The 16762-nt window shown below is 38.0% G+C and overlaps 1 protein-coding gene across 2 annotated transcripts in view; it reads left to right on the top strand.

The window, feature by feature from the left end:
* The first annotated feature begins 3894 nt into the window (after positions 1-3894).
* The window catches only part of C6 (complement C6), a 75288-nt gene continuing 62420 nt past the window's right edge, over positions 3895-16762 (top strand). Inside the window, exons 1-4 of one of the 2 annotated variants that reach the window (XM_005556795.5) lie at positions 3895-4051; positions 11878-12040; positions 13458-13614; positions 15246-15390. In XM_005556795.5, the coding sequence (XP_005556852.3) occupies positions 11898-12040; positions 13458-13614; positions 15246-15390 (445 nt within the window). In that variant the 5' untranslated portion in view covers positions 3895-4051; positions 11878-11897. Of the gene's footprint in view, positions 4052-4383; positions 4499-11877; positions 12041-13457; positions 13615-15245; positions 15391-16762 lie in introns of those variants that run through there. The other variant, XM_005556796.5, reaches the window with a different exon arrangement.

Below are 16762 nucleotides of genomic sequence, written 5' to 3'. Positions count from 1 at the left end.
ATAAACATAATCCAGCATATAAACATAAACAAAGACAAAAACCACATGATTATCTCAATAGATGCAGAAAAGGCCTTTGAAAAATTCAACAGCCCTTCATGTTAAAAACTCTCAATAAATTTGGTATTGATGGAACATATCTCAAAATAATAGCTATTTATGACAAACCCACAGCCAATATCATACTGAATGGGCAAAACTGGAAGCATTCCCTTTGAAAACTGGCACAAGACAGGGATGCCCTCTCTCACCACTCCTATTCAACATAGTGTTGGAAGTTCTGGCTAGGGCAATTAGGCAAGAAAAAGTAATCAAGGTATTCAGTTAGGAAAAGAAATCAAATTGTCCCTGTTTGCAGATGATATGATTGTATATTTAGAAAACCCCATTGTCTCAGCCCAAAATCTCCTTAAGCTGATAAGCAACTTTAGCAAAGTCTCAGGATACAAAATCAATGTGCAAAAATCACAAGCATTCTTATACACCAGTAACACACAAACAGAGAGCCAAATCATGAATGAATTCCCATTCACAATTGCTTCAAAGAGAATAAAATACCTAGGAATCCAACTGACAAGGGATGTAAAGGACCTCTTCAAGGAGAACTACAAACCACTGCTCAGTGAAATAAAAGAGGACAAAAACAAATGGAAGGACATTCCATGGTCATGGATAGGAAGAATCAATATTGTGAAAATGGCCATACTGCCCAAGGTAATTTATAGATTCAATGCCATCCCCATTAAGCTACCAATGACTTTCTTTATGGAATTGGAAAAAATTTCTTTAAAACTCATATGGAACCAAAAAAGACCCCGCATTGCCAAGACAATCCTAAGCCAAAAGAACATAGCTGGAGCCATCACACTACCTGACTTCAAACTATACTACAAGGCTACTGTAACCAAAACAGCATGGTACTGGTACCAAAACAGAGATACAGACCAATGGAACAGAACAGGGCCCTCAGAAATAATACTACAAATCTACAGCTATCTGATCTTTGACAAACATGACAAGAACAAGAAATGGGGAAAGGATTCCCTATTTAATAAATGGTGCTGGGAAAATTGGCTAGCCTAAGTAGAAAGCTGAAACTGGATCCTTTCCTTACTCCTTATACGAAAATTAATTCAAGATGGATTAGAGACTTAAATGTTAGAACTAAAACCATAAAAACCCTAGAAGAAAACCTAGGCAATACCATTCAGGACATAGGCATGGGCAAGGACTTCATGTCTAAAACACCAAAAACAATGGCAAGGAAAGCCAAAATTGACAGATGGGATCTAATTAAACTAAAGAGCTTCTGCACAGCAAAAGAAACTACCATCAGAGTGAACAGGCAACCTACAGAATGGGAGAAAATGTTTGCAATCTACTCATCTGACAAAGGGCTAATATCCAGAACCTATAAAGAACTCAATCAAATTTACAAGAAAAAACAAACGACCCCATCAAAAAAGTGGGCAAAGGATACGAATAGACACTTCTCAAAAGAAGACATTCATACAGCCAACAGACACATGAAAAAATGCTCATCATCACTCGCCATCAGAGAAATGCAAATCAAAACCACAATGAGATACCATCTCACACCAGTCAGAATGACAATCATTAAAAATCAAGAAACAACAGGTGCTGGAGAGGATGTGGAGAAATAAGAACACTTTTACACTGTTGGTGGGACTGTAAACTAGTTCAACCATTGTGGGAAACAGTGTGGCGATTCCTCAAAGATCTAGAACTAGAAATACCATTTGACCCAGCCATCCCATTACTGGGGATATACCCAAAGGATTATAAGTCATGCTCCTATAAAGATACATGCACACGTATGTTTATTGCGGCACTATTCACAATAGGAAAGACTTGGAATCAACCCAAATACCCATCAGTGACAGACCTGATTAAGAAAATGTGGCACATATACACCATGGAATACTATGCAGCCATTAAAAAAAGATGAGTTCATGTCCTTTGTAGAGACATGGATGCAGCTGGAAACCATCATTCTCAGCAAACTATCACAAGAAAAGAAAACCAAATACTGTATTTTCTCACTCATAGGTGGGAATTGAACAATGAGATCACTTGGACACAGGAAGGGGAGCATCACACACTGGGTCCTATTGTGGGGAGAGGGTGGGGGGGAGGGATAGCATTAGGAGATACACCTAATGTAAATGAGGAATTAATGGGTGCAGCACACCAACATGGCACATGTATATATATGTAGCAAACCTGCACGTTGCGCACATGTATCCAAGAACTTGAAGTATAATAAAATAATAATAATAATAAAAGGATGGAAACAAAAAAAAAAAGAAAAGAAAAGGACTCACGAGTGGGATATGCCATTTAACCTTCCAAAGGAACCCAAGATGGAGAACCCAAGTACATTTTTGGAAAAATTCTAGATTTTCAGTTGGTGCTGGCTCAATTCTAGTGTTTGGATCACAGACATTTGCATTCCATCTCAAGGATTTCCCCCATACCACCCTTAACTCTCTCCACCTGTGTTTTTCCAGTGCCACAGCACGCAGTCTTACTTCTCTGTCCTCCTCAAAGCCCACACAAATAAAGCCCTCTTTAAGATCATCCTACTGGCAACTAACTTTCCATCTCTCTGTATTAAGACTTCTAGAATTTGCCTTTAGCTCCAAACACTTTGAACTCAGGACAAATGAATTTTATTTTAGGGCCTCAAAGACCAATTAAAGAAAGAAGTATGCAAATTAAATGACATATATTCTTGTCCAGTCACCGAAGATTTCTTTTCCTATTTATCTTCTCTGGTAATAAAGGGTGAAACTGCCATCTCAGCCCCAAACTAGCTTCAACACTGGTCTGCAGCACACCACTCTACTTTCCTCTTTAGGCTCAAATTTCAATCTTTAAAGTCTCAATGTAGTATAAGAGAGTTAAAAAAAAGACTGGAAATCAGATAGTCTGTTTTCTGGTTCTGACTCACTCTGTCCTTGGGAAAGTTACTACCATGTATGTTAAAGTATATGACCTTTGAGTGGTGGTTTCCCAGCTATGCTTCAAGTAATCTGTAGACTTGCTGAGATCATCATTTCCCACCATGTGATAAAAATTCAAGTTGTCTAAGGAATATTTGTTTTAGCTGTTTTCTACTGATTTGAAAAAAGTTTGAAAAGCACTTATTTTACAAATGAGGGACCAGTGTTCCAATGAGGTAAAGTGATTTATTGAAGCTCGCATAGCTGGTAGCTGCTCAGTGCAAAAACAAGACCAGAATATGTATCCACATTCTCATTCTCTATAGTTTTTTCTTTTCTATTGCACTATTTTGTTCTGCTTCACCTTAGGATGAAATCCATTTTAGTCAATCTCAAGTTATATTGCAACCATCTCAGAGAAGCATAATCATCATTACATATAAAGAGCCCATTCGATCATTGCTATTTTAATTCTTTCCAAATTAAATTTTCTGTTTGGTTTTGCTGGCATATAGAAACACTTTTTCCTATAATAAACTTGTGTAGATAAATCATACCAAATTCATTTATTAATTCTAATGTTTGTAGATCCTTTTGAATTTTCTACATACAGAATCACATTGTCTACAAATAACATTTCTTTAATAGTTACCAATAAATATTCTATAATCAAAAACTAAGAATCTATACATTCCTAAGGGGGGCAGCAATTTTAAGTAATTAATCTAAAGGATTCTTTAAAATTGAGAGATTTCTATGCAGTAGCAATAGCTACTACAGTAACCCTTGACTTGAAAACTCACTGAAAATTCAAGACTCTGTGTAACATCCAACACCCAGGGTTTCAGGGTTACTGCTGATTGGTGTAATCATTTGCAAAGTTCAAGTTCCAGAGAACATTTATTTTGACAACACTCTAGGTGTTGCTAGGCCTCTGGGATATGACAGCATTACCTTGTGTTAGCTAGCAATAAGAAAAGAAGCTTTGTTTGGGTTAACATATATACCCTCTTCATTGTGCATATCTATTTTTTCCTAAATAATTTACAGGTTAGGTCCGAGGACACCACAAACTCTCCTTAAACGTGAGTAATATGATGATTTCATTTTCAATCTTAATATTTCAAAATTGTTAATCATGTTTCCAACAAAATTACCATTCATAAAAATACATAACTCAGACTATAACCATTTCTTTGTCTTTCTTTTTTATAATCGCTTTGCTTAAATCTGAAAAGAATCAGAGGTCATGTTTTTTAAACAAATGTCATTCCAGAGGACATTTGAGATCAAGTTTCTCTAGGAGTTAAATTAGTTAAAAGTAAAGCAAACATACTCTTTAGCCAAGGTCAGTCATGAGCCTGGACCACCCAGCTTACCTTGGCTATAGTAAATATCCTTTCTTGAGCCTCTGGGCATGCACAAAAACAAAAAAAGTAAGAAGAAATAAGAAATTTAGTACGTGTAAATGGAGATGTCAAGCAAGAATCTATAGCTGGGGATAAACTAGAGCATCCTCTGAAATCTGTTGGGTAAGATATGCTGAACTGCCTTGCAGACAAATGGTTCATGTGAGTGAAATACATTAGTAGGTGACAGGTTAGAATAAGATGGGCTTCATTTTAATTGAAATTCTCTAAATGCTCATAAAGCTATCATCAATGGTTCAATGGGATCACTGATTTTTGGAAAACTCAAGAGAGTATGGCAACTATGAGAAAAATGCAGAATTTCTGCTCTTCTACCATGGCACTGAATTGGAAGACTTTTTCCTATCTTCCTCTATTCACTGAACATTCTTTTATTCTATGTTTGTATGAAAATTGTATAGTAATGGGTAAAATGCCTGCATGTAATTTTAGATACCTCCAAAATGCCTGGAGATGTGGAAATTAATAAAAAAGAAACCATATGATACGATATGCTAAGTCATCATAACAAAAAAGTTCAGAGAAGTAATTATTTTCATTTGAATAAAAATTGTTGCTGGGCATGGTGGCTTGTAATCCCACCACTTTGGGAGGCTGAGGCAGGTGGATCACGAGGTCAGGAGTTCAAGACCAGCCTGGCCAAAGTGGTGAAATCCCAAGTCCACTAAAAATACAAAAAAATAGCTGGGCATGGTGGCAGGTGCCTGTAATCCCAGCTACTTGAGAGGCTGAGTCAGAGAATTGCTTGAACCCAGGAGGCTGAGGTTGCAGTGAGCTGAGATCACGCCATTGTGCTCCAGCCTGGGTGACAGAACATAACTCTGTCTCAAAAAAATAAATAAATAAAAATAAAATTGTTTTAACATAAAACAGTTTTTCTTCCTAACAATAGAATATTAAAAAAGAAAAGCTACCAATTAGCTCTTTCATTAGTACCTCATCAAATAAGTTTTAATGTTTCCATCTTATATTAGGCTCCATATTGCCTCAAAACAGTTACAGCTTAAAGAGAGATCAGAATATTTTATAAGGGTTCTGTTTTTGCAGTTTTTGATGATAATTGGAATAAAACTCACTCATACATTTCAAGCTTTTGGAAGTTAAAACATAGTGTCTGCTGAGAACTGAGAACTAATAATCTCTTGCAATTTAACTGCTCCAAATTATTTACATGAAAATTTCACAAGAGGCTTTAAGAATTTGTTTTCTCCACAATTAAGAGAAATATTCTGGAAGATATCTGTCTCATCCAACATCTAAAAAGAAAAAAAAATTAGACAAAAAAGTATCTATTTAGTTTTTCTTGCTGAAAAGATCCCTGTATGAGAAGATTCCAATTTTGGCAGTGGGGAGCAAGGGTGAAGGGTATAGGGAGGTGGTTTCTCTAGTCTATCTAGTGGTTGAAAGGAAAGCTTCACATTATTTGGGAGCCTCAGCTCCCAAGGGCCCTGAAGCCAGTGAAACACCACCCAATCTTGAACTCAGGTTGGATGTTTGGGACTCACATCATATCTCTGATCAAAACCTAAATTCTATCTGGCTATTCTTGTCCCAATACCGTGTGATTCTGTGTTGCTGTGGAAAACCAGGAAATGCGAGTTACTTACGGGTGAACTAGAATCACCTTGCAAGTGGAGTGGGAAAAAAAGCCCCTCATTTTTTTTTTATTATACTTTAAGTTCTAGGGTACATGTGCAGGTTTGTTACATATGTATACATGTACCATGTTGGTAGGCTTCACCCATTAATTCGTCATTTACATTAGGTATATCACCTAATGCTATCCCTCCCCCTTCCCCCCACCCCACGACAGGCCTCAGTGTGTGATGTTCCCCGCCCTGTGTCCAAGTGTTCTCATTGTTCAGTTCCCACCTATGAGTGAGAACATGTGGTGTTTGGTTTTCTATCCTTGCGATAGTTTGCTCAGAATAATGGTTTCCAGTTCCATCCCTTTTTTTGGCTGCATAGTATTCCATGGTGTATGTGTGCCACATTTTCTTAATCCAGTCTATCATTAACGGACATTTGGGTTGGTGCCACATCTTTGCTATTGTGAATAGTGCCACAATAAACATATGTGTGCATGTGTCATTATAGGAGCATGATTTATAATCCGTTGGGTATATACCCAGTTACGGGATGACTGGGTCAAATGCTATTTCTAGTTCTAGATCCTTGAGGAATCGCCACACTGTTTTCCACAATGGTTGAACTAGTTTACAGTTCCACCAACAGTGTAAAAGTGCTCCCATTTCTCCACATCTTGTTCAGCACCTGTTATTTCCTGACTTTCTAATGATTGCCATTCTAACTGGTGTGAGATGGTGTCTCATTATGGTTTTGATTTTTGTTTCTCTGATGGCCAGTGATGATGACCATTTTTTCACGTTTCTGCTGGGTGCATAAATGTCTTCTTTTGAGAAGTGTCTGTTCAGATACTTGCCCAATTTTTGATGGAGTTGTTTTATTTTTTCTTGTAAATTTGTTTAAGTTCTTTGTAGATTCTAGATATTAGATAATCTTTGTCAGTTGGGTAGATTGTAAAAATTTTCTCCCATCCTGCAGGTTGCCTGTTCACTCTGATGGTAGTTTCAATTGCTGTTCAAAAGCTCTTTAGTTTAATTAGATTCCATTTGTCAATTTCGGTTTTTGTTGCCATTGCTTTTGGTGTTTAAGTCATGAAGTCCTTGCCCATGCCTATGGCCTGAATGGTATTGCCTAGGTTTTCTTCTAGGGGTTTTATGGTTTTAGGGCTAACATGTAAGTCTTTAATCCATCTTGAATTAATTTTTGTATAAGGTGTAAGGAAGGGATCCAGTTTCAGCTTTCTACATATGGCTAGCCAGTTTTCCCAACACCATTTATTAAATGGGAAATCCTTTCCCCATTTCTTGTTTTTGTCAGGTTTGTCAACGATAAGATGGTTGTAGATGTGTGATATTATTTCTGAAGGCTCTGTTCTGTTCCATTGGTCTATATCTCTGTTTTGGTACCAGTACCATGCTGTTTGGTTGCTGTAGCCTTGTAGCATAGTTTGAAGTCAGGTAGTGTGATGGCTTCAGCTTTGTTCTTTTGGCTTAGGATTGTCTTGGCAATATGGGCTCTTTTTTGGTTGCATATGAACTTTAAAGTAGTTTTTTTCCAATTCTGTGAAGAAAGTCATTGGTAGCTTGATAGGGACGGCATTGAATCTATAAATCACCTTGGGCAGTATGGCCATTTTCACAATATTGATTCTTCCTATCCATGAGCATGGCATATTCTTCGATTTGTTTGTGTCTTCTTTTATTTCATTGAACAGTGGTTTGTAGTTCTCCTTGAAGAGGTCCTTCACATCTCTTGTCAGTTGAATTCCTAGGTATTTTATTCTCTTTGAAGCAATTGTGAATGGGAGTTCACTCATGATTTGGCTCTCTGTTTGTCTGTTATTGGTGTAATTGTTAGCTTAAAGTCTGTTTTATCAGAGACTAGGATTGCAACCCCTGCTTTTTTGTTTTCCATTTGCTTGGTAGATCTTCCTCCCTTCCTTTATTTTGAGCCTATGTGCGTCTCTGCAAGTGAGATGGGTCTGTTGAATACAGCAAACTGATGGGTCTTGACTCTATCCAATTTACCAGTCTGTGTCTTTTAATTGGAGTATTTAGCCCATTTACATTTAAGGTTAATATTATCTGTGAATTTGATCCTGTCATTATGATGTTAGCTGGTTATTTTGCCCATTAGTTGATGCAGTTTCTTCCTAGCATCAACGGTCTTTACAATTTGTCATGTTTTTGCAGTGGCTGATTCCGGTTGTTCCTTTCCATGTTTAGTGCTTCCTTCAGGAGCTCTTGTAAGGCAGGCATGGTGGTGACAAAAATCTCTCAGCATTTGCTTGTCTCTGAAGTATTTTATTTCTCCTTCACTTATGAAGCTTAGTTTGGCTGGATATGAAATTCTGGGTTGAAAATTCTTTTCTTTAAGAATGTTGAATATTGGCCCCTACTCTCTTCTGGCTTGTATAGTTTCTGCTGAGACATCCGCTGTTAGTCTGATGGGCTTTCTTTTGTAAGTAACCTGACCTTTCTCTCTGGCTGCCCTTAATATTTTTTCCTTCATTTCAACTTTGGTCAATTTGACAATTATGTGTCTTGGACTTGCTCTTCTTGAGGAGTATCTTTGTGGCATTCTCTGTATTTCCTGAATTTGAACGTTGGCCTGCCTTGGTAGGTTGGGGAAGTTCTCCTGGGTAATATCCTGCAGAGTGTTTTCCAACTTGGTTCCATTCTCCCTCAGGTACACCAATCAGACATAGATTTGGTCTTTTCACATAGTCCCATATTTCTTGTAGGCTTTGTTCATTTCTTTTTACTCTTTTTTCTCTAAACTTCTCTTCTTGCTCCATTTCATTCATTTGATCTTCAATCACTGAAACCCTTTCTTCCACTTGATCGAATCAGCTGTTGAAGCTTGTGCATGCATCAAGTAGTTCTTGTGCCATGGTTTTCAGCTCCATCAGGTCATTTAATGTCTTCTCTACGCTGTTTATTCTAGTTAGCCATTCGTCTAATCTTTTTTCAAGGTTTTTAGCGAAGGGTTCGAACATCCTCCTTTAGCTCAGAGAAGTTTGTTATTACCAATCATCTGAAGCCTTCGTCTCTCAACTTGTCAAAGTCATTCTCCATCCAGCTTTGTTCCGTTGATGGTGAGGAGCTGCATTCCTTTGGAGGAGCAGAAGTGCTCTGATTTTTAGAATTTTCAGCTTTTCTGCTCTGGTTTCTCCCCATGGTTTTATCTACCTTTGGTTGTTGATGGTGGTGATGTACAGATGGGGTTTTGGTGTGGATGTTCTTTCTGTTTGTTAGTTTTCCTCCTAACAGTTAGGACCCTCAGCTGCAGGTCTGTTGGAGTTTGCTGGATGTCCACTCCAGACCCTGTTTGCCTGGGTATCACCAGTGGAGGCTTTAGAACAGCACATATTGCAGATCAGCAAATGTTGCTGCCTGATTGTTCCTCTGGAAGCTTCGTCTCAGAGGCACACCTGGCTGTATGAGGTGTCCGTTGGCCCCTACTGGGAGGTGGTGTCTCCCAGTTAGGCTACTTGGGGGTCAGGGACCCAATTGAGGAGGCAGTCTGTCCATTCTCAGATCTCAAACTCCATGCTGGGAGAACCACTACTCTCTTCAAAACTGTCAGACAGGGACGTTTAAGTCTGCAGAAGTTTCTGCTGCTTTTTGTTCAGTTAAGCCCTGCTCCCAGAGGTGGAGTCTACAGAGGCAGGCAGGCCTCCTTAAGCTGCGGTGGGCTCCACTCAGTTTGAGCTTCCCAGACACTTTGTATTCCTACTCAAGCTTCAGCAATGGTGGACGCTCCTCCTTCAGCCTCACTGCTGCCTTGCAGTTCGATCTCAGACTGCTGTGCTAGCAGTGAGCAAGGCTCCATGGGTGTGGGATCATCTGAGCCAGGCATGGGATATAATCTCCTAGTGTGCCATTAGATAAGACCATTGGAAAAGTGCAGTATTAGGGTGGGAGTGTCCCAATTTTCCAGGTACCGTCTCCCACGGCTTCCCTTGGCTAGGAAAGGGAATTCCCCAATCCCTTGCACTTCCCGGGTGAGGCAATGCCCTGCCCTGCTTCGGCTCACACTCTGTGGACTTCACCCACTGTCCGACAAGCCCCAGTGAGATGAACCTGGTACCTCAGTTGGAAATGCAAAAATTACCTGTCTTCTGTGTCACTCATGCTGGGCGCTGTAGACTGGAGCTGTTCCTATTCGGCCATCTTGAATAATGCCCAAAAGCCCCTCATTTTTATGACTGAAATAGTCTAGGGCTATAGCAGCATATCTATGAGTTGGAGTAAAAAGCTTGGGTAAAAAGCATAGGTAGTATTTTCAATTTCTGTCTACCCTCCCAGACAGTGATAAAGGCTTCTATTTCTTTGTGTCTCATTCAATGCCTAGCAGCACACAATGAATACTCAAATGCATGTTCATTCCATCTTAAATTGAAAGACATATTCAGCCATATGTCAATGGATTTGGTTGCTTTTATTCTGACATTTTTCTTTGAGCTTGTAGAAGAGTTTAAAAAGCTTACTGATTTATTAACAAGAAATACCTTAGTTTCTGAACATACTGAAGAAACAATTTTTATATCTGATCTCAAGCTCTTGGCTTAAACCAAGATTTATCAAATGATGAACCCCATTTATTTTTACTGAGATATCCTTTCATCAAAACTAAGAAACATAAACTAACCACACACGAATATAATCAGAAACTCATCCTCTGAGACATGAGAGAGCCATATTTTATCAGGGCAATTTGGAAATATCTATTAAAAATATGTGACCAACAGCTACTATTAAATCTGTAACATTCTTAAAGTTATTACTAATTTGAAAAGCTAGTATTTATTGAGTAATGATTCTATGCCAATAATTGTTCTAAGCATTTTACATGAACTTTCTTACTTAATCCTAACAAAAGCTTTATGAAGTAGGTATTACTCTTATTTTATAGATAGTGAAACTGAGACAGAAAAATTAGGTGAATGGTATTTGACTCTTTAAAGTAAAAGTTACTACTTTATTAATTACAGCAGAATTATTGACATATACATATATAATCATGTTGCATGTTTCATTAGGGATATAACAATCAAACTGGAAATAACGGGGAGTGGGTATGGTTTTGCAAGTAACTCATGGATCTTCAAGACCATAAATGGGAACCACTGGTCAAAGATTTTTCTGTTCAACCTCTTGTGGTCTGAGTGGTGGAGCTCCAGCCATCTTGATGCTCCAGTAACACAGTACTTAGGATTGTTAGAAACTCAGTGAAGGGCTACACCTCGTTCAAGAACCAGGGTTCATGAGCTCCTACTTGACCTGCAGCCTCAACACTATTGCACTGCCTTGAGCCTCATTTTATCTCCATAAAATGAAGGAGTTTGACTTGGAGGTTTCAAAGACCCTTTCCAGCTCTTATTTCTCTGGCTCTATATGGAGTCAGTGAACATTCTCTTTAGCAGGTTTCCAGCATGTCAGGAAATGAAAAAGAGCATCCAGAAGAATGATCCAAACTTCTTTCCCAGTCCCAGAAAAGTAGGAACAGCTGAAATGTACTTGAAGCTATTGCCCACACAAAAGGAGCAGGTGTTTTGAGAAGGATAAGATTGTGTAAGTCTAAAATACTTTTTGGAATGAAATGGATTACAAATACATGCTACATACTTTGTCTTGTAGCCTATCACTAACCGTTTGAAGAAACTTACTAGTACTGTAGGTTGTGCCTATGGTAATCTCCACACTAAAAATCTTTAAAAATAGGATTTGTACTCATGAGCATGTGAATTTGTAAGTGTTGACTTGCCTTAAGGAAGGCAGAAAAATGCATATATTTTCTAAAATCACATTTGAATCTGTGACTCAGGATGACTTGTGAAGGTTTACCCTCAAAAAAGCATTTGATATGTGGTATATATTCTTTCATTTTAGGGCCTGGAGGCTCTCCAAGCATGGCCAGACACTCCATCTTGTACTTCATCCTGCTGAGTGCTCTGATCAACAAGGGCCAAGCCTGCTTCTGTGATCACTACCCATGGAGTCAGTGGTCCAGCTGCTCAAAAACCTGCAATTCTGGAACCCAGAGCAGACACAGGTGGGTGTGAGCTTTGTAGCTTTTCTTTGTGCCCTGGAAGGACTGGAGGATGAAGTCAGCAACATCAGAAGTGCCACACTAAGCAATGGGGGAAAAAAACATATATATATTATTTATATATATATATATATATATATGTGTGTGTATATATATATATCTCTCTCAAAGTAAGAACTTACAAATTTGGAGGAAATTTGAAGTTTTTTTCTTATGAGGTTGAAAGGAAGTCTACTTTTGTTCTCTCTACAAAAACGAAGGGTTTCAAAGAAATTTAATTAAGAATTCATGCAACACTTTCAGTTGACTATTCAACTTGCTTAGAATCACTACCCAAGCTTTTTTTCAATCAGCATACAACTCTGCTTGCCTACAGTTAGTGAGTTAATTATAGAGAATTTTCTACTCATTAAATCAAATCTAACAGGACCTCAATTGAGCAGAACTGCTAGCTATTAGCTTGATTGTTGGCATATACAAAATGGCAATAAAACTGTTCTTTCTTGATAACATTTAATAATTCAGTCTTTTCACCAATTCAGACTTCTCATCCCCCACAGTTTCTTTAACTCTGTTAAATGTTTCTGTACCATGGAGTTGCTCACATGTTAGGAGAGAAAAACATACATTTAATGTGTTTTCACCATTACAGAATCTTTTAGGATCCTTATTTTGGAAAATTATGTTTACATATGTAGTGTGAATCTCATTAAACTTACCGATTGACTTCCCCAATAAACTATCTACTACATATGTGAAAACAGATTTATTACAATATTCCTCAGTAGCTCCCTGCTGCCTACAAAGAACAGCAAATATTCCTGGCCAGTCACACAAGCTCCTCCCTGGAGAGCTACCTGGACATGCTCTCTTCTACCTCAAATCTTTGCACATGTCACTTCCTCCAAATTCCCTTCCCTCTGTTACCTGGAGATTTCATGTGAATTATTCAGGATGTTTCTCTCATGTCAATTTCTCTTTGAATCTTTAGCCTTACAGCACCCTGTATTGTCCTCCTCAAAGCAATTTGCAGGATATTTCTCTCCTTTCATCTTTCCTTGCCTTCCAGTCCATTCGAGGAGCTCCAGCATGGCTGGCTTCACAGTGTAACATGTGCAGTCACACAGGTCCCACACTTAGAAGGGCTTTGTGCTTGGCTTAATGATCTGCCATTGCTGCCCTGAAGTTCTTAGTTTTGAGCAAGAGGTTTCCTATTTTCATTTTATACTGAGTCTCACAAAGTATGTCCTGAGTTCTATTAAGTGACGAGAACTGCATATATGCCAACCTGCCTAATTTTTCCATGAAAATTTTCTTTCTTTTCTATTTATTGTAGTTAATGCTCAATGATACTTTGATTATGGAGCAGGATGTATGGTGAATACACTCATTCTAAGCAACTTTTTCTTCACTGTTACAGACAAATAGTAGTAGATAAGTACTACCAGGAAAACTTTTGTGAACAGATTTGCAGCAAGCAGGAGACTAGAGAATGTAACTGGCAAAGTTGCCCCATCAACTGCCTCCTGGGAGATTTTGGACCATGGTCAGACTGTGACCCTTGTGTTGAAAAACAGGTAGGCAATCATGGGCATTTCCAGGAAATACAAGTCACAGTAGAGGGCTCTGATTCCCTGACATGCTTAACAGCACAGTAATGCTGAATTACTTCAATTTCTGAAAATCAATTGTCCCAGCTTCCATTGAGGGAAAATTCCATTTAACACTTTTGTGGGGGGAAGAGGGGATTTATTTATTTATGTATTTTACTGTCATATGAACACAAAAAGGAAATTTTGCTCCCAGTATTGGTATTGTACTTACACAGTTCTGAATTCTACTACTTGTGCCTTCTGAGAATTCTGAAAGCAAAAGTGTATACAGATTGAGTAATCCTTATCTGAAATGTTAGTATCAGAAGTGTTTTGGATTTTGGATGTTTTTTGAATTCTGAAATATTTGCATATACATAATGTTGTAGCTTGGGGATGGGACACAGTCTAAACATGAAATTCATTTATGTTTCATATATACCTTATACATATAGCCTGAAGATAATTTTATACAATATTTTTTATAATTTTGTTCATGAAACAAATTTATGATAAGTATTTACATATACAATACTCCACTGTGGCATCATGTTGGCACTCAAAAATTTTTAGATTTTGGAGCATTTTGGATTTTGGGTTTTCAGACTAGGTATGCTCAACTCGTACTAAACAAAACAAAACAAAACAAAACAAAAAAAACTGGGTTTCAGGCCAAGGTTTTAAACCAGACAGAAATGAGGGAAATGAATCAAAACCTTGACTCCTTGCCCTTCCTCTACATTCCCTCTCCTCACAGCAGTCCCTCAATTTGTTTATTGTTCCTGATTGGAATATTTACCCACCACACGCTCATTCCTGTAAGGGCATTGGCCAATGTGAACCACAGTCAGGGTTGTGCTGAGCGTTTACATAGCAGGGAAGAAAAAGAAACTCATCTGTGGAACACCTACTTTCTAACAGGAACTGTTCTAGCTCCCTTTCATGTGTCATCTTATTCAAACTTCACATCATATTGGGTTTCTCTAACCATTTTACAGATGAAAAAGTTATTGCTCATTTGGGGTTAAGCAATTTGCCCAAGAATACACCCATTAATTAATAAATTGAATTTTTCTGACTTCAAAGTCAGTACTTTTTAGTCCTATCATATTTCTATTCTCCCTTGACTCACCATTTTTTTACTTACCGTTTAAAATCTTTTTAAAGTGTAGACTACGTTAGCATTGGCTTTCACAGGGACTTTCTTATGCAAAAGAACCTCAAAATTATTTCACATTTATCCCTTGACATTATCTTTAAGACCTAGGAAAGGCTACTGTTATGGCCTAGAGGAATTTACTGTACTCAAGAGACTCTCAGCAAACATTTATACATTTTATTTTGAAAATGTATAACCCATATGGTTTCAGAGTTATAAGAAGCCTTAGAAACCTTTTTGACTCACTTCCTCATTTTACTGGTTGGGAAACAGAGGCCCACAGAGGTGGTTACTTCCCTAAGGGAGCATAATAATGGAATTTGAAGAATCATTAGTAAAATTTAAGAAAGGTTACTATAAGAAAAATCACTATTGTGACTGAGAAGCCCAGTTTTCTTAGATACATTTTGACCTTGACCCTGTCTCAGAGTTTTATCTTTCTCTTCTTTCCTTTCAGTCTAAAGTTAGATCTGTCTTGCGTCCCAGTCAGTTTGGGGGACAGCCATGCACTGAGCCTCTGGTAGTCTTTCAGCCATGCATTCCATCTAAGCTCTGCAAAATTGAAGAGGCTGACTGCAAGAATAAATTTCGCTGTGACAGTGGTAATGTATTTTTGTGAAATGTTCAGTCCGCACTAAAAACAACTTAACTAAATCAAAGTTACTCCAATTGACTAACAGTAGAATCCATCACAGAGAAATCCCACCACGTTTTAAGCAGAGTGTAATGGAGTGTTACGCTGCCAATTTCCAAGATATTCCACTGTAAAATTATGGCTTTTCTGTTATACCATTTTGACCACTTACCTGATATGCACAAATCTATAATCAGGATAATTTTAAAAGAAATCACGTATTTTAAAAGATTTTTAATATAATTTATTGTGACAAGAATATTAAAATATCATGGTGGAAGATGACTAGAGATGATGTACAAAACTTTCTTGACTGGCTCTAAAATTAATTCCAAACGAGTAAGTCAAAAGCACATACACAAATGAGCATGGCTGTGTTTCGATAAAATTTTCTTTACAAAAGCAGGTGGCCATAGTTCAGGTTAGTTTTAGCCCACAGGCCGTAGTTCATTGACCTCCTATCTAAACAGTCAACTTAAAGTTACAATAAAATTAAATTTCAGATGAATGAAATGTCTATCATTCCTGTGTGCTCTGAGATATCCTGAAAAGTGAAGTATTTATAACTAGATAGCAAATTTCCAATTCCATAGAAAATTGACCCAAGACCTTGGAACCCATGTTTTCCCCTCTTACTCCCTGCCTCCTGCCCTCAGCTTTGCCAGCTTTTTCTGAATGTCAGACAGGAATGCTGGGGTCAGGGTTTTCCTCTATCTACCTCCACCCCAAACCTGGAATATGAGAGTGAGATTTGGGTGGGGAGATATACTTTGTGCTTATATAAATAAGGTCATGTCACAAATTGACAACAGAGGAAATCAGAGCAAAATCCCGATGACAATGGCTGAGGGTAATACAGACCTGATCATTATATCCAGAGTGTCAAAATCAAGATCTAGAACTGAAGTATAACTATTTGAAGCTTGAAAGATGGTTTTTACCACATATAAGCAAAAAAGACTCTTTTATTCAGTAGATGATAAATCTATGAAAAATTACGAAAGAGCTACATTCAGGCCAAAAATTCTCAAAGTTTGAGAAGCCTTGAGATGCATCAATGGGTCACCAATTTATAATGAACAATTTTAGAAAGGTTAGCAATGTAAGCACAGCTGATCACCAGTTCATCAACAGTTATGTCCATAACCACTGATTTTCAAATGACTGTATTATGAAGACGTGTCTGTAATGATTGGTAAGCAGCTGCTACTCCGTACTCCCTGAGTAACCCATGCCCTGCTTTCCGGAGCCCAAAGTCCCTAGATATTTTCATGATCCAGGAACTGATTGGTAAATCCCTGGCACAGATATAGTTGGCATACATTCTGACTGGGTGATGC

Source organism: Macaca fascicularis, chromosome 6 (genome assembly GCF_037993035.2).
Source record: "Macaca fascicularis isolate 582-1 chromosome 6, T2T-MFA8v1.1".
Lineage (NCBI taxonomy): Eukaryota > Metazoa > Chordata > Mammalia > Primates > Cercopithecidae > Macaca > Macaca fascicularis.
This window is presented reverse-complemented; position numbering and strand designations above follow the sequence as displayed.